This window comes from Stenella coeruleoalba (assembly GCF_951394435.1).
Source record: "Stenella coeruleoalba genome assembly, chromosome: 11".
Taxonomy (NCBI): domain Eukaryota; kingdom Metazoa; phylum Chordata; class Mammalia; order Artiodactyla; family Delphinidae; genus Stenella; species Stenella coeruleoalba.
The window spans coordinates 5556039-5581388 of NC_137157.1; the positions used below are offsets into that span (position 1 = coordinate 5556039).

At 52.6% G+C, this 25350-nt stretch overlaps 1 protein-coding gene across 1 annotated transcript; it reads right to left on the reverse strand.

Moving 5' to 3' along the window:
• Nucleotides 1–1817: 1817 nt before the first annotated feature.
• Nucleotides 1818–21941, reverse strand: PNPLA3 (patatin like domain 3, 1-acylglycerol-3-phosphate O-acyltransferase). Its single transcript, XM_079937022.1, has 8 exons — nt 21332–21941; nt 18459–18691; nt 17220–17285; nt 12271–12480; nt 11109–11169; nt 6766–6981; nt 5515–5647; nt 1818–4307 (listed from the first exon to the last, which is right to left on the reverse strand). Exons 1-8 carry the CDS (start codon nt 21846–21848, stop codon nt 4166–4168), a joined length of 1578 nt encoding a protein of 525 aa, XP_079793148.1. The 5' UTR covers nt 21849–21941; the 3' UTR covers nt 1818–4165.
• Between the last annotated feature and the right edge of the window lie 3409 nt (nt 21942–25350).

The window sequence follows — 25350 nt, forward strand, 5'->3', positions numbered from 1 at the left end:
ATTAAAACTGAGGGTGTAGTTACAAAGAGAGTCATTTAGCCAGCCCCCAATGGGTCCCTATCCATCCAGCTCGCAGACAGTCCTTTAAATTATGTCTTTTCCAGTATGCATAATCCCCTGGTTGTAGGTCGTGGGGCCCCTGGTCTTCATCTGAAAATAGATTACTGAGATAAGCTTTAGAAACAAACTTAAGAGTGTCCTTTAATAATTCAATTAAACTTTCTAGCAATATAACATGACAGCAAGGAACTAACTGGGAAGTGAGTCTTGGTAACACAGACCTTAATTAACAAAACTAGAATTTAATATTCAGTGAAATGTAATTTTTTTTTTTCCATTGTGAGGGAATTAACCCTGCAGCCAGGGAAGGCTTTATCCCATCAAATAAAAACTTGAGCTTTGTCAGGGAGCTGCAAAAAGCCAAGCAGCCCTCTTGGATTTTCCACAGCCCCGGCTGTTTGACTGACAGCTATCGTTTACCCAGTTTAAATTCCCTGACTTAGGAGTAGACTGTTGTCATGTTTTAAGGACATCAGGATGGCAAAAGTCTGGCAATGAGGGGTTAATTTTTGTAGAAGCAGAATGAACTTTATCTATGCATGCCGCGATCTTCATAGATGATTGTGAAATAATATTTATTTACTTTACTAAAGTAACGGAAGATTTTAAAAGGCTTCCCTGGTGGCGCAGTGGTTGAGAGTCCGCCTGCCGATGCGGGGGACGCGGGTTCGTGCCCCCGTCTGGGAAGATCCCACGTGCCGCGCACGGGCCACTGGGCCTGCGCCTCCGGAGCCTGTGCTCCGCGATGGGAGAGGCCACAACAGTGAGAGGCCTGCGTAAGGCACAGAAAAAAAAAAAAAAAAAGTAAATACAAATCACTTAAAGGCAAAGGGACTTACATAGTTTGTTATTAAAAGCAGCATTCCAAGAAAACTTCGTTCTCAACAGAGAGAGAACCAAATTTCAGCCTGGTCTCAATAAACTTTTTTATTTTTAAGGTTATTATCATATAGGCTTTTTGCTTGGGGAAATTTTCATAAGGAGTCTCAGACTGAACTTTTAAACGCCCTCTCAGGGCTAGGGAAGTCACACCAAGGGCTTGTCACAGATTTCGCTTACCAGATCTAGGTGAATTCCTCCCTTTTCAAGGTTCCCAAAATACCTTGAGATTTCTGTACCTGTTAGTGAGGTAGCCTTCCTAATTTACCTGATAAAGCTGCTGGGAACCTAAGAGTTTCCCATCTCTGGAGTGAGCAGACAGACGAAAAATGTAAATGTTTCAATTTTGCTTACAAAGGTATAATTTACCAAATTACTGTAAGTCAGAATTAGTTTGAGGGGAAGGTTTTCCTTACACCTGGAAAACACAGATTCAAACCAGTAATGTTTCAGATAGAACCCATAAAATTATAACCATATTTACCGGTTCATTCAGTCATTTGTAATTAATCCTTTCTGTTAACATTTTTATGAAGTCATCAGGTTTTTCATTAGAATTCTTCAATTTCTTACCTAGTTATCATTATAGTCTGAAAGTCAGAAATTTGTATTTATCCAAAAGTCCTTTTTATAAATCTTCTTGAAGAGGAAGCATTTTGCAAAGGCATTAGAGTGAAACTGTTAGTGTCTATAATGACAAAAGACTTTTACCGAAAAAAAAAAAGTTTCTTCACATTGAGTTGTTTTCATTGCTGACAAATTTGTGACAGTTATAGTAACATCTTATTTAGTTTATATTAAACCTAGGCACAATAAAAGTATTATACTTAATCTTGATCACTCTAAAGACATGTCTATATTAATTAGATCAATAAACTTAAACATTAATACCAGGTATTAATTTAATATTGAATATTCCCCAGTTCACGTGAATCTGAAATTTATTTAGCTTAATTTTTCTTGTATTTAGAATTGTTTGATTTGTTGTTTTTGTTTTTTTTTGGTACGCAGGCCTCTCACTGTTGTAGCCTCTCCCGTTGCGGAGCAACAGGCTCTGGACATGCAGGCACCCGTGCTCCCTGCATCGGCAGGCGGACTCTCAACCACTGCACCACCAGGGAAGCCCCTGCCTCTTTTTTTTTTTTTTTTTTTTTTCTTGGCTTGAAGTTCTACTAATTAACCCAAGGCTGAAGTCTCAGGCAAAGTGGGCTTTGCTTGTAGTTCAAGGACATGATAAGAGTTAACTTCAAGCTTTCTCCTAGGCATATTTTTTGTTCTCTCAGGGTCAGAATTCTGAAAAAGATATTTCAACAAGCTAGCTTTCCCTAATTGCATATGCATAAAGAACTGGTTTTGCAATTTCAAAAAATTTTTATCTTAACCAATTTTCTCCGGACTCTAGAATATTGTGGCCATCCTGACTGAAGGAACCTAACTCGTTTTTGAATTTGGGAAATGTCAGACCCGGGAAAGGGAACATGGACTCTAATAGTGCCCATGCCTCCATTTGCCACTTCCCTTAAGGGAAGCACATTAGAATCTGTTTCCTGGCGTTGGGCAGTCCTGGATCTTGTGTGGGGAGGGGAGGGGGGCTTTCGCCCTGATAAGGGGGTACCTACTGGTGAGCTGTGCTGAGGTGGGTGCAGGGGCTGAAGCAATGAGGGTTCATGAAGCGGGGGACAGGAAAGGTCGAGTGGAGGGCCGCCTAGGAGATCTGCTGGAGAGGGAGGCAGAGGGGGTCGGGGAGATGAGGTGGCAACGGAAAGACACGTGCGGCATGAGTCCCTCAGCTCCGGATTCTGACTAAGGGCCATAAAGGTCTGGACGTAAGGAACCTCTGAGTCCTTTCCTTGTTTCCGGCAAAAGAGATTAAGTTGGAGGATCGTGTTATAATTTAGTGTCCCATTAAGAAGCCATTGTTCTCGGTCCCCCAGTTTATACTGGGTCCAAGCCGTGTTATGAAAGAAAATGAGCCTCTTCTTTTTGAGATTTTCAGGGTCAAATTTTCCCAGTTCCTGAGGATACAGCCGAGGGGTGAGTCCGAGGGAGGCTCCCGAGACATCGCAGAACCCATTCTTAGCCTGTACGCCGTAGAACGGGGGTACTGAGAGTCACCGGCTGACAGAGAGGCGTCCCCTTTGTCCCAGTGATCTCTCCATGCGACTAAGGCACAAAATGGGCCGACCGTCCCAACAATCGCGTCCGACCGTGAGAGGTGACCCCTGAGCGTGCGACTGAGGCACCATGCGACTCAAGCAGAGAAGGAAAGGAAAGAGAGGAGATTCCCGGGACCCACCGGGTGACTCACCGTTTGGCGATTCCCTGAAACGTGAAAGGCACTCCGGGGATGGCTCCGAGGCAATGCCTAGGCTCCTGTAAGTCAATCCGGACTGAGAAAAAGGTGAAAGTAACAGAGAAGACAGGCTGAGGAATCGGCCTTGTAGTCCTGCCGGGAAGGCGGCGGCCAGGGGGAGGGGGCTCAGTGTTCTGCTTGAATCAATACACGCCTCGCATCGCACGGAAGTTGTCTTGCTGGGGGCAGACGCTCTAACAGCCTGGTCTGTTCCGTGACCCCCTTATCCTTTCACGGGAGTCTTCAAGCGGCAGGCGCCCTAACGGCTTTTAAATGCCTGACCCGTGCCCGCACGATGCCAATTGGCCTAATCCGCAGTCGGGAGGAAGATAGAGGGATCCTCAGCCGTCTGGGCGGCAGTTACTGGGGCGAAGCGAGCCGTGGAGCCTTCGGAACACGCCAGGATGTGGCCCTCGCCGGAGTCCTCCGTTGCTTCCACGGCAGCTTGCCTGTTCACAGAGAGTCCCAAGGAATGAGGAGAGGAGGTGGGGGAGGAGATCCCCCCAGGAGATATCCCCGTACAGGCCACCAAAATGTCGTGGTCCGCACGTGGGTTGGAAGAAGAATTTCCAGACACGAAGTATCTTAGGAAAGAGTGAGTTTACTGAGAACGAAGCGCAGAGTTAGTGAGGGGCGCTGCAGAAACAGCAGGCCCACTTCCTGACAGACCACGGAGAGCCGCCCCCTCTGTGGGCTAGTGGCCAACTTTTATAGCCTGAAGACAAAGAAAATTCCTGCTGGCAGGATGGCATCAGGCGGTTGGTCAGGGTGCTTCGAGGCTGCTACGTGGCGAATACTTTACCTACTGTGGAGTCGTGGGGCTGTGCGGTTAGATTAGGAGCGCCCATGGCAACCGTTGCTATGCGGGCTTGGTTAATTCAGGAGTTTTTGTCCTGCGTCCTTGATGCAGGGCTCCACAGGGAGCAAACGCGTCATCACTCGAGAACAAATCCGGGAGGTCGTCCACCACAGCCACTGGATGTCGCTGGGCATGTCCGGAAGCCACATCACCAGTCTGCAGGAATAAAACAGAGAGACGCCCACGTCGTATGAGCAGGAAGAGAAACCAACCAAAAAGAACAAAACCAAGCCCTAACCAAAGGCAGACATCTTACAACGACATCATGGTCCAGGGAAACTGCCGGGGTCACTTCTAACCCCGATGTGATAAATTCCCAAAGACAAGCCAACCTAAAAGCCCAAAGGAAAATGAGCCCATTTTTTGATTTGGGAACGCTCAAGGGACTGACGTGGAAATAAAAGGAAAAGACCTTGGTTTTCCAGGATCCTACTCCTCTGTGGCAACATGGCCACCGACGCAGAGCATCTTGTGGTCGAGAACCACTCCCTGCGCCCAGGTCTCCTGGGCTTGGCCACGTGCGAGCGCAGCAGAGGGAGCCCCCAAGGAGGCCTGACCGCTGCCCTCCAGACTCCCAGCACCCAGGACATGAAAAGGACCCCACATCTCGGGCCTTGGGAAATGCCAGAGCAGCCCTAACCCAGGGCAAGGCTGTGCGGGAACGGGTGGCTGAGTCGGCGCGTGGAGAGGGGCTCCGGGGAGGACGGCCAAAGCTGGAGGACTGAGCTGGAGTTTGAAGGACGGTCGGGACTTTGAAAGATGGACTGAGGGACATGTTGACTAACTCGCTAAAAAGAAAGTAAACACCAAAGTACATCAGAAGAAAACTGAGGGGAAACAAACGCTCAGGAATCCAGTAGGCATCCCAGCGTTGGCCTCAGATCCCTCCAACATACCAGGAATAAAATCCCCGAATAGGGGCTTCCCTGGTGGCGCAGTGGTTGGGAGTCCGCCTCCCGATGTAGGGGACACGGGTTCGTGCCCCGGTCCGGGAGGATCCCACATGCCGCAGAGCGGCTGCGCCCACGAGCCATGGCCGCTGGGCCTGCGCGTCCGGAGCCTGTGCTTCCAACAGGAGAGCCCACAGCAGTGAGAGGCCCGCGTACCGCAAAAAAAAAAAAAAATCCCAAAATAGAAGTGCAGACCTACAAGAAGCGACAGACATGTAACAGCAGTGGGAAAGGAGGAGGGGTGGGCAGGGGCTTGCCAACGAGGCACCTTTCCAAGGTGTTCCACGCTGACAGTGAACTCCACCCCACTGTATAAGGAGCCAGGCTCCAGGCCGAGGTCCTTCCACTGCTTCTCTCACTGAATCCTCGCCCCACTTCCATGAGGATGCCACAAAGCCACGTGAAGCGCTCACCTCTGGGCCACAGCAATCGCGGACTCCACGGGCAGCGTGCAGGGCAGCACCAGGTAGGACATGACCTTAATTGGTAAGAAGTTGCACATCTTGTTTATGTACCCATCTTGGTTTCCAATTGCTTCCCTCAGGGCTGAAAAATACAATGGGGAGGTCTGTCTCTCACCAGTGTAAAAACCAAACCAGCTTCCCCGGGGGGTGCTTGGAATGTCTGTGAAATATACAAGTCCTGGCAGCCCAAGAATCAGAAGCTCCACAGATGAGATCAGGTGGGGAACTGCCCAAGTAGCCCTTGGATCCTCTACAGGGTACAGGGTCCCTTTTAAAGACTCTCTTTTAAACTGGCTACTTTTGGAGGCCAACACAAACTTCTCAAAGTGCCCCTGGCCCCAGTTTTATGAGCTCTTCTTTGCACCTTCAGCTGGATTCCATCTCTTCTGCCTGGAACCCCCTAGCCTTCTATTTCCCCTTTGTAATGACCTCCCGATGCCTCAAATCGCAGGAATCTGAGCAGCTGCTGGTTAGTGCAACTCCTGGGGTGTCCGTGCCTCAGGGGCAAGAACCGGGCATCCCATTCCTCTTTGATTTATTCTATTCTATCTGGCCACATCCTGCGGTGTGTGGGATCTCAGTCCCCCGATCAGGGATTGAACCCGAACCCCCTGCATTGGAAGCTCGGAGTCTTAACCATTGGACCTCCAGGGAAATCCCTGTGCCGTTCATCTTTGAATTTCCCCAAATGCCCAGCTGGAAGCTGGACGGTGCATTCGTCTATCCATTATATAATCGATGACATGATAAAATAACCGGATTCAGTGAAGGTTCAAAACTGTGATTTTGCGGGGAGGGAGAAATTAGGAGGGGGTCCTCGAGAGAGAAAAGGCTTTGAGATGGGAGGACAGGCGGAGAACGGCGTTCTCAAAGAACAGGCCACCTCCGGGGGTCCCCCCCCCACAATATCCAGCGTGCCTGGACTTTAGGAGCAGAGAGCACAGCCAGTTAACACAAAACTCAGCTGGAGGTTGTTTTCCTCTGGCCAGGCCCCATGGGAAGGGAGACTGGGCAAGGACCCAGGGGGATGGGAGGCCCGTGCTGGGCGGTGCGGGTCCCAACGGGCCTGCCCTGGTCGCTCCGCCCCATCTCTTCCCACGCAGCGGCATGACCTTCCTCCACAACACACAGGGAAGCCACCCTTTCTGCCTCATAAAGGGTCACAGAGAGCCTCTGCCGTCCCGACCCCAGAGCCGGCACCTATGGTGAGCCTGGGCGACAGGGTCTCCAGGGTGCTGTCTTCCCAGGGTAGGATGCTGAGGTGTGGGTGATCCAGCAGCGTGGCTTCCTCAGGCTTCGCCTCCCCGGCGGCCATGCTCGGGGAAGACTGCAGGCTCCCGTGCTCCCGGGGGGCCTCAAGGACTTCCGACTCTGCTGGGGATGCACTCAGGCACAGAGGGGGCCTGTCACAGATGCCTGCGAAGGGCACAGGAACAAACCCGTCAGGTAATTTCGGGCGGCAGGGTCATGACTCACTCACACACACCTGCCCACCAAATTAGAGGGAAGCTGCAGGCCTGTTATTAGTACAAGGCGGAGATCAGTCCCCGACCAGGGATTGAACACTAACCCCCTGCATTGGGGCAGGCAGTCCCAGCTGGGAGAAAGGAGTGCGGGGCTTTGACGCCGGGTGGATGTGACGAGGGCGCCTGGCTCCATCACTCACCAGCTGTGTGGGCCCTGGAGCCACGTGTGGATTCTTGATGTTCAAAGCTAAGGGTTATAACTAATTTATAGTAACGGAACCACTGGTTAAGCCAGCGGTCCAGGCCCCGCAGCAGCCATTCAACTGCTACCATGACCATCATCTCCACTTTTCAGCTGAGGAATCAGAAGCACAGAGAGGTTAAGAGATTTGTCCAAAGCCACACAGCCAATACGTGGCACAGCCAGAATCGAACCGAGATGTGATGTCAGAGACGGCACCCTTCCGTCACACGGCCTCGAAGGAAGCATTAGGTCGGGGGTTTGTGCAGGCCCTGCCCTAGGTGCCGGGGCTCAGGAGCCAATGCCAGTGGGTGGTTCCTGCTCGCACACTGGGTGGGGGCAGTGGGACAGGTAGTTTCGGATGCCCACGCCTGCCTCGGCTCACCTCTTGCTTCCAACCTCAGATTAAAAGACCTGGGGCTGGACCTCCCTGGTGGCGCAGTGGTTAAGAATCCGCCTGCCAAGGCAGGGGACGCGGGTTCGAGCCCTGGTCTGGGAAGATCCCACGTGCCGCGGAGCCACGAAGCCTGTGCGCCACAACTACTGCGCCTGAGCTCTGGAGCCCGTGAGCCACAACTACTGAGCAAGCGTGCTGCAACTACTGAAGCCCACGCTCCTAGAGCCCGTGGAGAAGCCCGCGCAACGCAACGAGGAGTAGCCCCCGCTCGCCGCAAGTAGAGAAAGCCCATGTGCAGCAACAAAGACCCAACGCAGCCAAAAATTAATTAATTAATTAAAAAAAAATAAAAGAGGATGCAAGAAGAAGAATTCACACAAAAAAAAGACCAGGGGCTGCCCTTGGATGCCCACACCTTGCTCCCAAGTTACAGCTCCCAGTTACGCTCCCCTGGATCTTTCCGGCCTCTTTTAGACACACAGCTCACACCCTGGGACTTACTTTCCCTTAGGCATGTTTCAGAGAATCTGTTCCCAGAGGACACCTGGCCCAGCCCCACGCGTCCTCTGCAGGACCCCGAGGCGGCCAGCCTGGCAGAGGGAGGACCTCTCTTAGATCATTAAACCCAAACCCAGCACCGATGCCACAAACACCCAGCCGCATGCCAGTCTTTAGAATTACTAAGAAGCACCTGGCGTCATTTAATCCAAATGCCTTTTGCTGGAGATGTGGAAACGGAGGCCCAGAGAGGGGAGGTGGCTTGCCCAAAGTCACCTAGTAACTTCCACAGGGTCCATCACTGTGCATTATTCCCACGTTGCTTCCAAATTTCATCCCCAGTCCAGACTGCTTTCCAGAACCTCGGACTCTGACATCACTGTGCTTCCTGCACAGCCACCCAAATGTGCCCCCGGGGCACGGCGCGCGGGGCCTGAGCTTCCCTGCAGAACCCTCGCCCTCGAGGGCCCGAGCCCCGAGCAGAGCCCCTCTCCCCCAGTGCCCCCGGGGCGCGCGCGCGGCCTGAGCTCCCCTGCAGAACCCTCGCCCTCGAGGGCCCGAGCCCCGAGCAGAGCCCCTCTCCCCCAGTGCCCCCGGGGCACGGCGCGCGCGGCCTGAGCTTCCCTGCAGAACCCTCGCCCTCGAGGGCCCGAGCCCCGAGCAGAGCCCCTCTCCCCCAGTGCCCCCGGGGCACGGCACGCGGGGCCTGAGCTTCCCTGCAGAACCCTCGCCCTCGAGGGCCCGAGCCCCGAGCAGAGCCCCTCTCCCCCAGTGCCCCCGGGGCACGGCACGCGCGGCCTGAGCTTCCCTGCAGAACCCTCGCCCTCGAGGGCCCGAACCCTGAGCAGAGCCCCTCTCCCCCAGTGCCCCCGGGGCACGGCACGCGGGGCCTGAGCTTCCCTGCAGAACCCTCGCCCTCGAGGGCCCGAGCCCCGAGCAGAGCCCCTCTCCCCCAGTGCCGGCTGCAGAAGCCAGAGGCCAGGTCTTCATCCCTAAGTCTTCCTCCTCCCGAATCTCTGGTTGGTTGCCTCCAAGTCCTGTCCCCTTGGGCCCCTTCCACCACCCTTGCTGCCGTGACCCCGGCCAAGCCCACGGCGGCCTCCTTGACCTCCTGGATGCTGCCGTCACACTCTGCACTGCGGCCGGGGGCGGGGCTTCCGAAGCTCCCTCTGACCACCCTCACTCCCGCTCCGGCAGCCCTCCGCGGCTCCCTATTGCCGTGGGATGCAGACCCTTTCACCCCATCCGTGAGGCCCAACCTTGTCCCTCAACTTTTCACTTACTGCCATTCCCGCCCCTCTCCTTTCTGTCCATCTCTCTGGGTGCCCCACTCCCGCCACTCCAGTTACACACGCCTTCTTTGCACCTCGTGTTCATGTCCCCCACGCCTAGAATGCTCCTGTTCGCCCTCAGAGTGTCAACACGGATTCACACCCTCCTGAAGCCCTGCTTTCCCCTGCCTTGCAGATCCCCTCGCTCCCTGTGTGATCCTACAGCATCCTGTATCTTCCTGCCAGGGCAACCGAGCACACCATCAGCCTTCTCTTGACATATCTGTCCCCGACCATGTTGCAGCAAAAATAGAAATGAAGTTTTCCCTCTCCTGAGAACAAGGAAAATAAAGGGAACAGTGAAACAGACTAGAGAAAGAGAAGAATCATAACGTGGCCTGAAAGAGTTCATCACTCCTAGTCGTGTTTCTTAACTGTTACTAACCTGTAGTTTCTGTAACTAGATCTGTACTTCACAAAGCTAACCTACTACTCTTTAACATTACGTGAATTACATCCTGCACTCCCTTGTAGCAGATCACCCCTTGCAGCATCTGCATTTCAGAAAAAAGGTCACAGGCCGATAACCCAGAGACAAACGGACCCAATTACCCGGCTGCCTGACATGACGCCAGCTGTGACTATTTTGAAATAATGCAGGAAGAAGAATGTAAGACCTTCACTACTTTGATCCTTATCATATACCCCAGACTGCGAGCCCCACATATAAAATCTTCTCCGATTCCCGAAGGAGGGGGACACAGTTCTTGAGGCCCTAGGCTGCCGTGTCTTCCCTTCTGCCTGGCAGAAAAATAAAGCAATCTCTGTCTTCCTCCAAAATCTCTGTCTCCGTATTTCTGTTCGGCATTGGTGCACCGGGAAGCCGATATTTCGGCAACAACCCCGGGACTAAGCTCCAGGAGGGCAGGGGCCACATCCGTCTGTTCGCTGTGGAGTCGTCAATTGCTTGGCACCTAGACGGTACGCAGTAAACATTTTCTGAGTAGATAAATACATGTATGTCCCGTGAACCACACCATCTCCTTGGTCTTGGCCAAAGGCTAATTCAGAGGATTAATGCATGAACCAACCTTTAGTATCGAAGAAAAATAGCCCCAAACGTATTTGGTTCCACTCTAACATTTCCAGAACCCAAGTCCCCCAGCCTGGACGAGCCAGGATGAGTCAAAGGCAGGAACCTTCCCCAGAACACAGCTGGGCTAGTGGGCGTGGCCCACACCTGCCTCGAGGGAGCGGGAGCTATTCTGTCACCTGCAGCCCAGAAACTGTTTATCTTCCTTCTTTATCAAACTAAAGGGTCACAATTGTCCAAAAGCAGAAAAGAAAAACAAAGGAACTGCCTTCAGCACACAGACAGGTGACACTGCAGAGGGAGAGCTAATAGCCCTAGGGCTGTGACATCCGGGTTCAGGTAGGTCCCAGCTCTGCTCCCCAGTGAGTGGAGTGCAGACCTGGGCTGCCTCTCCAAGCCTCTGTTTCCCCATCTGTAAAATGGGGCAAATATTTCCTATCTCGCGGGACTCATGAGAGGGCCGAGCGAGACGGTGGGTGAAGGTGCTGAGTGCTGAGTGATGGAGTCAGGACTGTGGACCAAGACTGTGAACAGAAAGCTTATTAAAGGGGCACTTCAGTTGCCCTACCGTACATACCATTCTCTTCCAAGAACCTGACCGTGTCTAAATATCCTTGACAGCACAGCTCTCCAAGCACCTGTGGACAAATCAATTAAATTAACTGCAGGGGGCAGTCGCTAGGCACCATTCCTTTCAACAGCACCCGAAGACGGCAGACCCGAAGCCGAGAATCCCCCAAGCTCCAAGCCGCTGCTGCGTGCCCAGCGCAGCCGCTGCGGGGGTGGGACAGGGCTCTGCTTTCCGGCAGGACTCAGCTCGAATGACACCTCCTCCATGCAGCTGGTACCCCAGCATGACGGGTGCCGGTTTCTCTGGTCTCCCTGGGTCCCTGGACGAGCCTCCACCCTAACAAACACCAGGGCCTGATCTACTTGTCGTGGGACAGTAAGAGCTGCCTCCTTTGCTCCTCGGTGTACAAACCGCACGGGCAGACCAATCCCGCCGTCCAGCCTTCCCTCTCCCCGCGAGCACACGCTGACGTATACGTTGCATGGCACGGCCTTCCTTCTCCCCAGAGAACTGGCACCGTGCAGATTCTACCCACTTTCTTACTACGTTAGGGTGATAAGGTCCACCACGCTACAACGACAGTCAAAAAAAGATTCAACTGGGAATTCCCCAGCGGTCCAGTGGTTAGGACTCCGAGCTTTCACTGCCAAGGGCCCAGGTTCAATCTCTGAAGATCCCACAAGCCAAAAAAAAAAAAAAAAAAAAAAAAAAAAAATTAAACCACCAAGTGCAGTGTAGTTCTTTTTTTTTTTGGCTGCACTGAGTCTTCATTGCTACGCGCAGGCTTTCTCTAGTTGTGGCGAGCGGGGGCTACTCTTCATTGCACAGGCTTCTCATTGCAGTGGCTTCTCTTGTTGCGGAGCACGGGCTCTAGGCACACCGGCTCCAGTAGTTGCAGCACATGGGCTCAGTAGTTGTGGCTCATGGGCTCTAGAGTGCAGGCTCAGTAGTTGTGGTGCATGGGCTTAGTTGCTCAGCAGGCAGATTCTTAACCACTGTGCCACCAGGGAAGTCCTGCAGTGTAGTTCTTGACCATGGATGCAAATAAGAATCATTGGGGTAATTAAAAAAAAAAATCCTACTATCCAGGCTGCCCATACTTAAGCTATAGCCCCTGGAGGTGGGATCTGAACAGCAGCACTGTTTAAATGCCCCCAGGCCCCCTCACCTTGAGATCCGAAGGGAATAGCACCCGGGTTAATAGGTAGAGGTTCTCGGAGCAGAGGCGTACACTGAGCTTGGTGACGTTCACGTGAAGAAAGTTCGTGGACTTGACTTTGGGGCAGATGTCACTCTCCCCATAGAAGGGGGAAACAGTGATGGTCGTTTTGGTATCAAAGAAGGGTATGATGTTACTCACTGCTCCATCTACGTATCGCTTTTAAGGGAGAAAAAAAAAAAGTACATACTGTCAGAAGCTCTGGGCTGGGGTTTTCTGTGTGTTTCAGATCACGGCCAGAGGCTTCTCAGAGCCGCAGGCAGATACGGTGAGGGGCTCTGGGATCACTCTTTCAGCAAATCCCTACTGAGCATTTCTGTGCCAGGCCAGGCTGTAGGCTGGCGCTCAGGGTTGCCACATGCGGCTGCGTAGTTTGCACACTGCACAAAAAAGTGCCTGGCCAAGAGGCAGACGGAGGCTGGCGTCTGGCCCACGTTGCGACGGCCAAGTCCCGAGCCCAGGTGGGCGTCCCTAGGCATACCCATGTAATTTGCTTAGACCAGGGGCGCTGTGTGCACTGGACACAGAGTGTGACATAGACCTGGCCCTAAGGGAGACAGACGGTCATGGGTTCAATTCCAGAGGCCCTTGCTGCTTTAGGTATCTTGGACAAGACACTTAACCTGTGAGCCCGTCCACACCTGGGAAATGAGAAGCTGCACTGGAGACTTAAATGACGCAATGAACCTGGGACTCGAGCTCTCTGAAAAGGGCATCTTATCCCACAACAAAGGTGCATTTGGGGTAAGTACTGTGAGAATCAGTTTTCCTGTAGCCATATCCTTGAACAACCTTAGTGCCCACGGCCAGGCTGGGGCAGGCAGGTTTTGGTACAATTTGGACTGAGTCTACACCTATGAAACCAATGTCTAGAATGATTCCCAAACCCACGACCATCATAGCCCAGCTGTTGGTGCCCACAGACGGCGGGGGGCCTTCAAATATCACAACTGGGAGAATTTCCCCAGCCAGTCCTTCCAAAGGGAGAAATCTCAGGGCACACCTTGGCCTAAAAGAAGTCCAAAAAAGAACCAGGCACGTTCAGCCAGGGCTTAGCTATCAAGAGATTCTTGCCTTGAGTCCAGAAATGATGAGATGTGTACATACAGCAGTAGTTTCTAAACTGTTGCCATGTGATTTCTACGGAAGATACAGGAAGGCATCAAAACCCTCACTGGCAGAAAGGGACGCAGGACCAAATGTCGGGAATCTTTGGTTAAGACTGAGGAGGGAGGAAGGAGCTGACTATTTTTTAATTATTATTTATTTTTTAAAATTAGTTTTTATTGGAGTCTAGTCGATTTACAATGTTGTGTTAGTTTCTACGGTACAGCAAAGTCAATCAGTTACACATATACATATATCCACTCTTTTTTCACTCAAGGGATAAAGTCCAATGACTCCTCTGTCCTGTATAATTTTCCCTCCACCCTGAACTTTTCTACAGGAACATTCTGAGTTCGCTCAGTGGAAGCTCAACGTTTTGCTCTAATTATCGGCAGGTTTCATCTGAGTACACTGAGGGGGGGTGACTGTGTGTGCATCACAGCTGGAGCAGCCTGGGGGAAATGAAAAGATAACAGCAATGACAAAACCACCCATATTTACCGAATACTTACCTGTGCCAGGCTCTATGCCGCATCTTCACTGCATTACCGCATGTAATTCCCACAACAATGCTACACCTGTGCGCTACTGTTAACCCTCATCATTATCAACCCTCCTTTGCCAATTCAATCTCAGAGAGGTTAAGAAATGTGTCCAAAGTAGTCCAGCTAACGTGGGCTAGAGCAGACATGTGATTCTAGGCTTGTCTGCCAGGCTGGCGCTGTTAGAATTGCAGGCGATCCCTTCACGGCTCCGGGCCTCAGTTTTCTCATCTGTAAATAGGGGCAACTATGTGTCTGTCCCGGCGATGCTCTGGGGCATGAGCGAGGCTACGTGTAACCTGCCTTTGCAACTTGCTTTGCCAATTGAGGACCATGCTGCTGTTAACGCATGAACCAGGAGGGTTTCTAAAGTGCCTTCCTGCTGACACACTGGGATGTTGTGTCTTCTCTCCCACAGCTGTAACAACCTAAACTGTCTCCAGACATCGCCAGATGTTCCCGGGTGGGAGGACAGAATCATCTGATAACTGCTGCCCTAGAAGGAGGCTGCCAGGTGGTCCAGCACAGCCCAGCATCCAGTCCAGAGCCTGCAGGACGAACACCTCAACTTCTGTTTTTCCACCAGAGGCAGGGCTCGGGACTAGCCATGTGTGTTTACATATTTGTTGAATGGAACCAAATTGCAGCCCTGTTGGCAGCTTCTGCCCGAAGCCACGGGCTGAAAAGGATAGAGTCAGACCCAGAGAGGATTATAACCCTCAACCCCTAAGAATAAAGCCTTATTACCGGTTTTCCCTGGTGGTGTAGCGGTTAAGAATCCTCCTGCTGATGCAAGGGACACAGGTTCAAGCCCTGGTCTGGGAAGATCCCACATGCCGCAGAGCAACTAAGCCCGTGCACCACAACTACTGAGCCTGCTTTCTAGAGCCCACGAGCCACAACTACTGAGCCTGCGTGCCGCAACTACTGAAGCCCGTGCTCCAAAACAAAAGAAGCCACCGCAATGAGAAGCCCGCGCACGGCAACGAAGAGTAGCCCCCACTTGCTGCAATTAAAGAAAGCCCGCATGCCCAAACGAGGACCCAATGCAGCCAAGGAAAAAAAAAAAAAAACTTATTACCTTAAGTGAGTAACTGACTCTTAAGCATCTTATACCTTAATAGGCCACTGGGCACCTGTTTCAGTGCTCATGTGAAGATTAAGTGAATTGTGAAAATGACTATACTACCCAAAGCAATCTACAGATTCAAAGCAATCCCTATAAAACTACCAATGGCATTTTTCACAGAACTAGAACAAAAAATTTCACAATTTTTATGGAAACACAAAAGACCCCGAATAGCCAAAGCAATCTTGAGAAAGAAAAATGGAGCTGGAGGAATCAGGCTCCCGGACTTAAGACTATACTACAAAGCTACAAAATATGGTACTGGCACAAAAACAGAAATACAGATCAATGGAACAGGATAGAAAGCCCAAAGATAAACCCACGCACGTATGGTCACCTTATTTTTGATAAAGGAGACAAGAATATACAATGGAGAAAAGACAGCCTCTTCAATAAGTGGTGCTGGGAAAACTGGACAGCTACATGTAAAAGAATGAAATTAGAACACTCCCTAACACCATACACAGAAATAAACTCAAAATGGATTAAAGACCTAAATGTAAGGCCAGACACTTAAAACTCTTAGAGGAAAACATAGGCAGAACACTCTATGACATAAATCACAGCAAGATCCTTTTTGATCCACCTCCTAGAGAAATGGAAATAAAAACAAAAATAAACAAATGGGACCTAATGAAACTTCAAAGCTTTTGCACAGCAAAGGAAACCATAAACAAGACAAAAAGGTAACCCTCAGATGGGAGAAAATATTTGCAAACGAAGCAACTGACAAAGGATTAATCTGCAAAATTTATAAGCAGCTCATGCAGATTAATAACAAAAAAACAAACAACCCAATCCAAAAATGGGCAGAAGACCTAAATAGACATTTCTCCAAAGAAGGTATACAGACTGCCAACAAACACATGAAAGGATGCTCAACATCACTAATCATTAGAGAAATGCAGATCAAAACCGCAATGAGGTGTCACCTCACACCGGTCAGAAAGGCCATCATCAAAAAATCTACAAACAATAAAGGCTGGAGAGGATGTGGAGAAAAGGGAACCCTCTTGCACTGTTGGTGGGAATGTAAATTGATATAGCCATCATGGAGAACATTATGGAGGTTCCTTAAAAAACTAAAAATAGAACTACCATATGACCCAGCAATCCTACTACTGGGCATATACCCTGAGCAAACCATAATTCAAAAAGCGTCATGTACCAAAAAGTTCATTGCAGCTCTATTTACAACAGCCGGGACATGGAAGCAACCTAAGTGTCCACTGACAGATGAATGGATAAAGAAGATGTGGCACATATATACAATGGAATGTTACTCAGCCATAAAAAGAAATGAAATTGAGTTATTCGTAGTGAGGTGGATGGACCTGGAGTCTGTCATACAGAGTGAAGTAAGTCAGAAAGAGAAAAATACTGCATGCTAACACATATATATGGAATCAAAAAAAATGCTTATGATGAACCTAGGGGCGAGACAGGAATAAAGATGCAGACATAGAGAATGGACTTGAGGACATGGGGCGGGGGAAGGGTAAGCTGGGACAAAGTGAGAGAGTAGTACTGACATATATACACTACCAAATGTAAAATAGGTAGCTAGTGGGAAGCAGCCGCATAGCGCAGGGAGATCAGCTCCGTGCTTTGTGACCACCTAGAGGGGTGGGATAGGGAGGGTGGGAGGGAGACGCAGGAAGGAGGGGATATGGGATATATGTATACATACAGCCGATTCACTTTGTTATACAGCAGAAACTAACACAACACTGTAAAGCAATTTTACTCCAATAAAGATGTTAAAAAAAAATTCCCAAAATAAAAAGAAAAAAAAGATTAACTGAAGAGCTTACCTTACAGATAACCAGCTAATTATTCTACACGAAGTTGGTTTTGCTGCCCACAGAGCCCGGAAGGGGGCCAGCTATGGAATCTCTGTCTGAAGGCTGAGAGGCAAAAAGCCTCCGCGTCTGGGGACAGGTCTCAGGGGCCCAGGGTACCTGAGCCCAGTGCCTCTTTTTTTTTTTTCGACACTTGGCTTCCTGGATCTTAGTTCCCCGACCAGGGATCGAACCCGGGCCCTTGGCAGTGAAAGTGAGGTGTCCTAACCACTGGACCACCAGGGAATTCCCTCAAACACAGTTTAAAAGCGGACTTACCACGCCTCTGAAGGAGGGGGGGATCAAGCCACTGAAGAAAGGCACGAAGGAGGAACAAGACAAGGCCTGTGGAGACAAAAGGGAGTGAAACCACAGCCCAGAGCGGGCTGCCTTTTGTCCCCCTGGGTCTTTATAATTCTCCTCCAAGCTAGGAGAGCAACAAGCCTGAAAACACTCCTGGCACAGAGGAGGTGCTTTAATAAATGGTTGAACGAACATGAACCAACCTACACACTTATTATTTCAGGCCCAAGGACCAATTCTCTAACGACACCATCTGCAGACTGTAGCTTCTTGCCCCTGCTCCCCACGAGGGTCACACTGGGCCATCAGAGACAGAACCAAGAGTTGGTGACTAGCTGATTGACAGGGAAGGGGCTAGATCAGGGCTTTGCAAACGCTGAGGTTCATCAGAATCGCCTGGAGAGCGTGGCGAACCACAGACTCGGTGCCCCACCCCTAAGGTTCTGATGCTGCAGCTTGGAGGCGGGGCCCGAGAGCCTGCAATTCTAACAAGCTCCCAGGCGATGCCGCTGCTGCGACTGCCGGTCCGGGGCCCACGCTTTGAGTCGCGCCACGCTAGCGAGCATCAGGCAGGATGTAACACTGACGCAGTGAGAGAAAGGGCTCACGTGGGAACGCACAGGTGCTGGCCGCCTAGAGGAAGCCTCCACAAACGAGGTTAAGTGGAAGGTGACACCGGCTGCTGAGAAGCTGCTGTTCTATGTGCCAGGCTGCATGCTCGTAGGGACCTGTGTTAAGTGAAATGAGATCCAAGCAATTCTCGTAAAAGGCCTCGGCCAAACTAAGTGGTAGTTTCCTATTGCCAGTGAGCTTCTCTGCTAGAGGCAAACAAGACACACTCCCACCCTTGTGGGACTTCACTGGAGGGGTCCTCATGAAGGAACAGGCATCGCTGGGAGGAGGGACACATGTGGGATGAGGTCCCGGGAGCAAAAGGTCATAAGCCAAGCCTTGAAGGATGGGGAGGGGTTATTTGAAACTGAAAGTGTCCTGGAACACTCCAGTTTTGCATATGCTCTGGACCAGACCGCTGGATGCCCTCAGAGTTCACATCACCCTGGTACAGGAAGCTATAGCCAGCATCGCGGGCAACCAGGTTCTTTTGCATCTTAAGAAAAGAACGGGTCAGGTGGCTTACGACAGCCCTCTCTTTGTTGCTTCTGAAATGAAACGGTCTTTATGACTCGACAACACCCAGATAAGCAAACTGCTTACGTCCACGACTTCGTCTTTGGACCGAAAATCAGACACCAGCACATTTTCTCCATCGGCCACTCTGGTGAGCGAGATGACAATTTTGCCCGAGACGAGCTGGTGGACGTTGTCTGGGAGGTGTTTCTGGAGACCATCTCGGACCTCCTTGTTCAAACTGAAGGTCGGGTGGAGGACGCCAATGTTCCGGCTCCTGGCGCTCCGGACAAGGTCCACGAGGGCCTGCAATGTCTGCTCTGGACGGAGAGAGACAAGTATACAAAGGAATGTACCACCCTGGAGATGGGAATGCTTTGTGGCAGGACCAGAAACCTGGCAGCAGGGAAGCTGCTGCTGACCTTTCCCTTTCTCTAGGCCTGGGCTGTCCGATCCGGCAGCCACGTGTGGCTCCCGGGCCTGAGATGTGGCTAGCCCAAACTGAGCTGGGTAAAAGACACACTGGATCTCAAAGGCTTAGAGCAACAAGAACAACAACAAAATGTAAAATATCTCATGAATAATGTTTTATATTGATTAGATGTGAAAATGATAAGATTCTGGCTGGACTGGGATAAATAAAATTAATTTCACTTATGTCTTTTACTTTTTCCATGCGGCTACTAGGAAAGGTAAGATAGGCCTATTTCTGTTAGTTAGTGCTCTAGGCCCTCCCTGGCCACAGGAACGAGCCTCCAGAGGCCCCGTGAACCCTCTCCTCACCTCCATCCCTCCATCAAGGCCAGAAGCTAGGCACTCACAGCGTCGGACCTTGAGCACGAATGGGCCTAACACTGAAGGGAGCAGACAGCAAGCGCAGCCTTGGACCTGAGTTTGAATCCTGCCTCCACCTCTTACTAGCTGAGCCGCTAAACTAAGCCACTTCACTGCCTCTCTGAGTCTCAGACTGCATGTTTTTAACGTGGGACCACACTCAACTACCTTTTGGAAATAGAGAAGATTAGATACACTACAATCTATAGGTGCTCAGCCCAGATGAAGCACCTAATAAACAACTAGACTTCACTCTTAACCTCTAATGTCACAATTACCAGACCATCCAGTGGGCACAGGGCACGTGCATGCTCCAACTGACCTCACTCACTGGCCTGGCCCCCTCTGGCTGGTCTGCACTGCCCTGGATAGAGTACCTGTCCCAGCCCGAGCCCTAGTCATCCAGAGATCCTGGGATGCAGAAGGCCGGACACACCTCAGCAGGTCCTGACCCGCTTCCGACCTCCACTCAGCTCTCCCTGCACATGTGGCCCCACTGAGCCCCGACAGAAGGCACAAAATTGCACACAGCTGGCTGGTTCTGCCAGTCTCTCCTGCCAAGTCAGCCTGGGTTTGGAGGCGCTCTCAGGAGCCATGCCCAAGTCACAGGCCCTGGGAAATGCTCCCCGGCGGTCCCCAAGTGAGACAGGCAGTTAAAGCAGGAAGCTGGGGCTCCCAGAACCTCCGGAGCAGTTCTTGCCAGGACCTCTAGATCCACCTTCCAGGGACTTGGTGGTCCCGAGCCAGCCCCTGCAGGACACAACCCCAGGCTGCACCTGTCCTCTGCCTGTCAGGAACGCTCTCTACGCTGGAGTCAGGGCACTTCACGTGCTGGCGTCTGTGCATTTGAATCTGGTCCCAATTAAACATTTGACCATGTGGCTGTCTCCAGGTCACAACTCTGGGACACAAGGGCTGGCTCAAGCCCAAGGTGGCCAGTCTGGTCCTCCTTGAGGTCACATTTCCTGCCCTTTGCTCCTCTCCCCCTCGATGGGGAAGGCGGCCACGGTGGCCTCTCCTAATCTCCACCTCTCCATCAGCCCAGGGTCTGCTCCCTGATCCTATCCAATGGCAGGGCTGTGCTTACTAAAGGGATTCCTGCTGCCAGTGTCCGACACAGCAGTCCCTGGGTAGAGTAAAGAGTAAACCATTAAGGAAGCCCAGACAAACAGGGGCTAATGAAAAGGTGCATTATCTTCCTGTCTGGGGGCCTCTGGATGCCAACAGCTCCATGCTGCCACTTGCTCCAGGCCCTGCTCCCTGGCTAGGATCCCAGGCCAAGGATGTCATACCCTAGTAATTTAGGCCAGCTGGCCACAAGCCCCAGTCCGCCCCTCCCACTGGTACCCACGATTACAGAGATGCTTCACTAGAACAAGATTTAAATGCACAGGACCTCGTTTCCAGGGCACTGAGCAGGGGTGTGGTGGCGAGAAGAGGAGGGGATGTGGGATGTCCAGCCCCCAAGAAGGGTCTCAAACACCGGAAAAGGAAGAGACAACTTTCCTACCTCCCCTCACCCCCGTCTCCCCGCCTCCACAAAACACCTCTACCCAACCCTCTTTCAATCCAAACCAGCAAGTTGCCCTCTACCTGAGAGGCACCCAGCCGCCCCCAGAGCTCCCACGAGAGCTGGGCAGAGATCAAAGGTGCCCGGGGCCGGGGGTCTCCAGTCCCTCTGGTCCCCAGAGAGAAGAAGGAAGCCACCCTGGGCCACAGGCCAAAACCTCCTTCCTGGCCTGGCCGGAAGCAGGGCAAATCGGGCCTCCGACCCCCCCCTCCCCGCCCCCCGCCCCCCCACCCCAGGCGTCGCGCTCCCTCCTCCCCCTCGCTCTGAGACAACCTGGCTCTCAGTCCCAGGCTGGGTCTGGGGGCGCTTTCTTCAAGCCCCAAAAGGGTGTCGAGGCGAGGAGGCGCTCCGGGTTCCCACACCCAGAAGAGCCGCTCACCCGGCGCGCCCCCCTCCCAGGCCCGGCAATAGAGCTCCCCGGTGCGGGGCAAAAAGATGCACTGGAGGAGGCATCTGTCTGGGGAGACCCCGGGTGTACCCCGCAGTTTCCATTTCCAATCACGGCTCCACCGCGCGCCCCCTCCCCGCGCGGAGCCCCGCGGCGGCCCGGACCTACCCATGGGGATCCCAGAGAGGAGGAAGGCGCAGTGCAGCGCCCCGGCCGAGGCCCCGAAGAACGTGCGCGCGTCGCGCAGGAGGTGCGGGGCGCGCTCGCTCAGGCAGCTGGTCACCCCGATGTGGTAGATGCCCAGGAAGCCGCAGCCGGCGAAGGACAGGCTCCAGCCGCGCTCGGGGTCGTACATAGCGGCGGCGGGTCGGGCGTCCGGGGTCCGAGAGCGCCGCGTCTCCGCCCGGCGCCCACTCTGGCTCTCAGCCGGCCCGGGTGCACTCACCCCAGGCATTCCCGGCGTGACGTCACCCGGCCGGCCCCGCCCCCGCTCGGACCAGGCGAGGTAGCCGGTGGGCCGCCCAATGCTGGGGCAGCACGCGGGCGGCGGAGGGCTGGGAGGGCCTGGACCCGGGCAGAGGAGAGGGGAGGACCCGTGCCCGCGTGAGGGTGGAGAGAGGTTTCCGACGCTCCAATAACAGTGGGTGTCGTGGAGAGAAACACCTCCCTTTCCGATCCTTTTCATCCCTTAAACCAGGGAGAAACTAACAGCGGCCCACTTAGGTTGTTAATATCTTTTTGACGCTTTATCATTTTCCTTTTTACGAGTCAGCAAGCCTTCAGCAGACACCAGCATCTAAATAGAATTTCATGTCTGATTTCCTGCAGGGTTTTGTATGATGTCTTCAGTTCACGGCAAGCGGAAGAGATTTTTCATTTAATGATAAGGACACGAAGCTTCCCTTTCAAAGTTTCACTTCTAAGAAAAATCTGTGAATAACAGGTGCTTGGTGCTGGCAGGTGGGGTGGGCAGTGCAGGACCATGGGAGTTCAGGAGGCTCAGGCCTGGGTGATTCCTGGTGCCCTTAGGAAGTGTCTAGGGTCCCCTTGACCACTGTGTCCACACTGCACAGAGCATTTCCAGAGCAGCCCACACAGGGAGCTTAGGCCTTTGCCCAGAGTTGTACAGCCAGCAACCCAGGTTACTGGGCCATCCTACCCCCTGTTTTGTGGACAGAGAAGCCCCCTCCCCTCTCCACCAAGGCCCACATGGAGCGCAGAGTGTGGGCTTTGGGATCAGGCCCCCCCCCCCACCCCGTGTCCTCTGTAAAACGACGGGTGGAGATGCTGCCAGGATTCAAAATGTCACCTGTGAGGCCCCTGGACACAGGGGTTATGCATGACCCTCCCACCCACACAGCTTCCCAAGTCTGAGGCATCCCCTGCTTGGGCTGAACCTGTGCCTGGAGGTGTCAGGGGGCCCAGGATCAGGGCAGAGGCTGAGGCTGGGCTGCCTCAGGGACTGCAGACCCCCAGGGTAGGTCATTCTGTCTCCCATCTATGGACCGGAATCCCAGGGCGTGGATGCTGCAGGCCCTAGTGACCACCTGAGCCAACAGCGACATCACACAGACACTTCATAGATTGAGGCCCAGAGCAAGGAAAGGGCTGGTCCCTCTGTCTGTCCCTGACCATGCTGGCTTTGCTGGGCAGCGGGGGGGCAGCACTCACAGGCCTGTCTCAGCTGACTGCCCTCCACACCCACCCTACACTCAGGGCTGGGACAGAAATGAGATTTCTGGGTGGGAAAACTGAGCCTGTTGTCAGGGTCAGCTGGGGCCACAATCTCGCACCTCCTCCCCTTACCTGGGACCCCTTCATCCTGCACCTGCCAGCCCTCCTGCGTTGCATGACTACCCTTAGGACTAATGACAGGAAGGCCAGGCTCGGGGCGGGAATTAGAGGCTGTGCTCGCAGGCCCCGGAGGAGTCATCCTGCCGCCAGCCACTGGCATTTGTATTCTCTTCCTATCCACAGACACACATTCATGGCAGGCCGCCTGGGAAATCTGTCTTCCCTGGCGTGACCCAGATGTAGGTGAGAAAGGATCAGGGCTGAGGAGTGACCTCCTCTTCGTGGCTGCATGTTGACAGCAAGTGGACTCGCCCTTTGCCCAAACAAAGAGAAGAAAGGACTGGGCAGGGGTTCCATGTCCCAGTGCTCCCTCGGGGCAGGCTGTGGCTGGGTCTGTGAGCTTTGACATTAGACGGCTGAACACAAATGCTGGCTTCTCCACTCACTAGCAGAGTGAGTTAGGCCTTGCAGGCATCATTTACCTCGTAGCTTAGTTTCCTTATCTGGTCCATTGGGAGAAAGTAACCATGTGAGGGTAAGCTGTTTTTTTGCGGAGGCCATGCTGTACGGCATGCAGGATATTAGTTCCCCGACCAGGGATCGAACCCGCACCTCCTGCAGTGGGAGCGCGGTGTCTTAACCACTGGACCGCCAGGGAAGTGCCCAGGGTAAGCTGTTTTTTTTTTTTTTTGCGGTACGCGGGCCTCTCACTGTTGGGGCCTCTCCCATTGCGGAGCACAGGCTCCGGACGCGCAGGCTCGGCGGCCATGGCTCACGGGCCCAGCCGCTCCGCGGCATGTGGGATCTTCCCGGACCGGGGCACGAACCCGTGTCCCCCGCAACGGCAGGCGGACTCTCAACCACTACACCACCAGGGAAGCCCAGGGTAAGCTGTTTTTACCCACCATGCTTCTGACACCCATTATGTCAATAACTTTTCCAACACCACTTCTACGGCTCTCAGAAACACCAGCTGGGTGTCCAACGTTCTGTTCAGTGCTGACACTTGCTACCCAGAGTTAGCACAGACCCCACGGTGAAGGCCTTGGTCCCACAAGACTGGCCCCGCTTCAGACGCCAGGGGCAAATCGGGTCCCCGGGGTACCCACACTTCTGTCTGAGTCGATGCCAACGTCGGGGGACCCCACGACTCCCCCCTTATGATTTGCTAGTACAGCTCACAGGACTCAGAACTTTACTGGCAGCCCAAGCATTTAGGAATGAAGGATCAAATTTCCATCTGATAGCCTGGAGGCAATTAGGTCGCAGGACACAGGGTGGCGTTACCCAGAAATAGCAAGTGTCCATTTTCTTGCTGCCCTTCATGTTCTAATTCATGGTACTTGTGATATAACAAGGGATGTTTTGGCCATAGCTGTACCCGAAGACTGAGGAATACTTTGCAGTATTAAGCAGTTCATGTTGCTATTAAGCTGGTATATTCACAGGCCTGGCCGTAACGCATGAAACTTGATACATCTTTACTTTGGCAGCTAGGTGGGTATGGGACAGGAGAATTGCAACTGATTTTATCTTGACAAAAATATTTAATAAGGTTTCAACTTTCAGCCATATTAAATAATTGAGATTTCAAACTTTTAGATCATTTTCACATACAGATAGTGTCCAAGTCGGCTCAGTTTGCCAGGGACTCTTCTGGTTTGGGCATTGAAAGTCCTACATCCTGGGAAAACTTTTGGTCCCAGACAAACTGGGACCACGGGTCAACCCCACGACACTTGGAAATATCAGGGGTGGGTCTGCCTGGCCTGTAAGTCTTCAAGAGGATGGTCCTAGGATTATTCATCTTATTGAATAGGAAATGGCCAGACCCCTGGCCGGGAGACCAATGAGAAGGTGCCGAGCATGAGAGACCAGCTCGGAATATAAACAAATGCTCAGAGCATCTCATTGTTTATGGGTTTGTCTATTTGCAAACTCGCCTACTCGCTGAAGCATATTTGTAACTCCAGATTAATACTCACAGCTCGTTTTCGGCCATTCATGGACGTCTGCAGAGCAGCCAAAAAATCGGAGTTGCCCAATACGCACATTCCCAGCCGTTGTCAAACGAGGCCACTTGTTTCGGTCCCTGCTATAAACAAGGGTCCTTCTCGTGGCTGGTTTATTTGTTTATTTCACATTTTGGTGCTTTTACGTGGTGACTTTGCTGTTTAAAATGGGCCCCCCCCCGAAAATAAAGGGGGCTTCCCTGGTGGCGCAGTGGTTGGGAATCCGCCTGCCAATGCAGAGGACGTGGGTTCGAGCCCTGGTCCAGGAAGATCCCACGTGCCGCGGAGCAGCTGAGCCAGTGTGCCACAACGACTGAGCCCACGTGCCACAACTGCTGAGGCCCGTGTACCTAGGGCCTGTGCTGAGCGGCAGGAGAGGCC

Bases quoted from the DNA above. Each gene is read 5' to 3' on its own strand.
- PNPLA3 (XM_079937022.1), bottom strand. From the start codon at position 21,848: ATGAAAAGGATCGGAAAGGGAGGTGTTTCTCTCCACGACACCCACTGT. The intron at 11,170-12,270 runs GTGAGGGGGCCT...ATTTGTCCACAG, and splicing joins TATTCCCTTCGGATCTCAAG to GTGCTTGGAGAGCTGTGCTG. The intron at 5,648-6,765 runs GTGCCGGCTCTG...TGTATTTTTCAG, and splicing joins GTCGCCCAGGCTCACCATAG to CCCTGAGGGAAGCAATTGGA.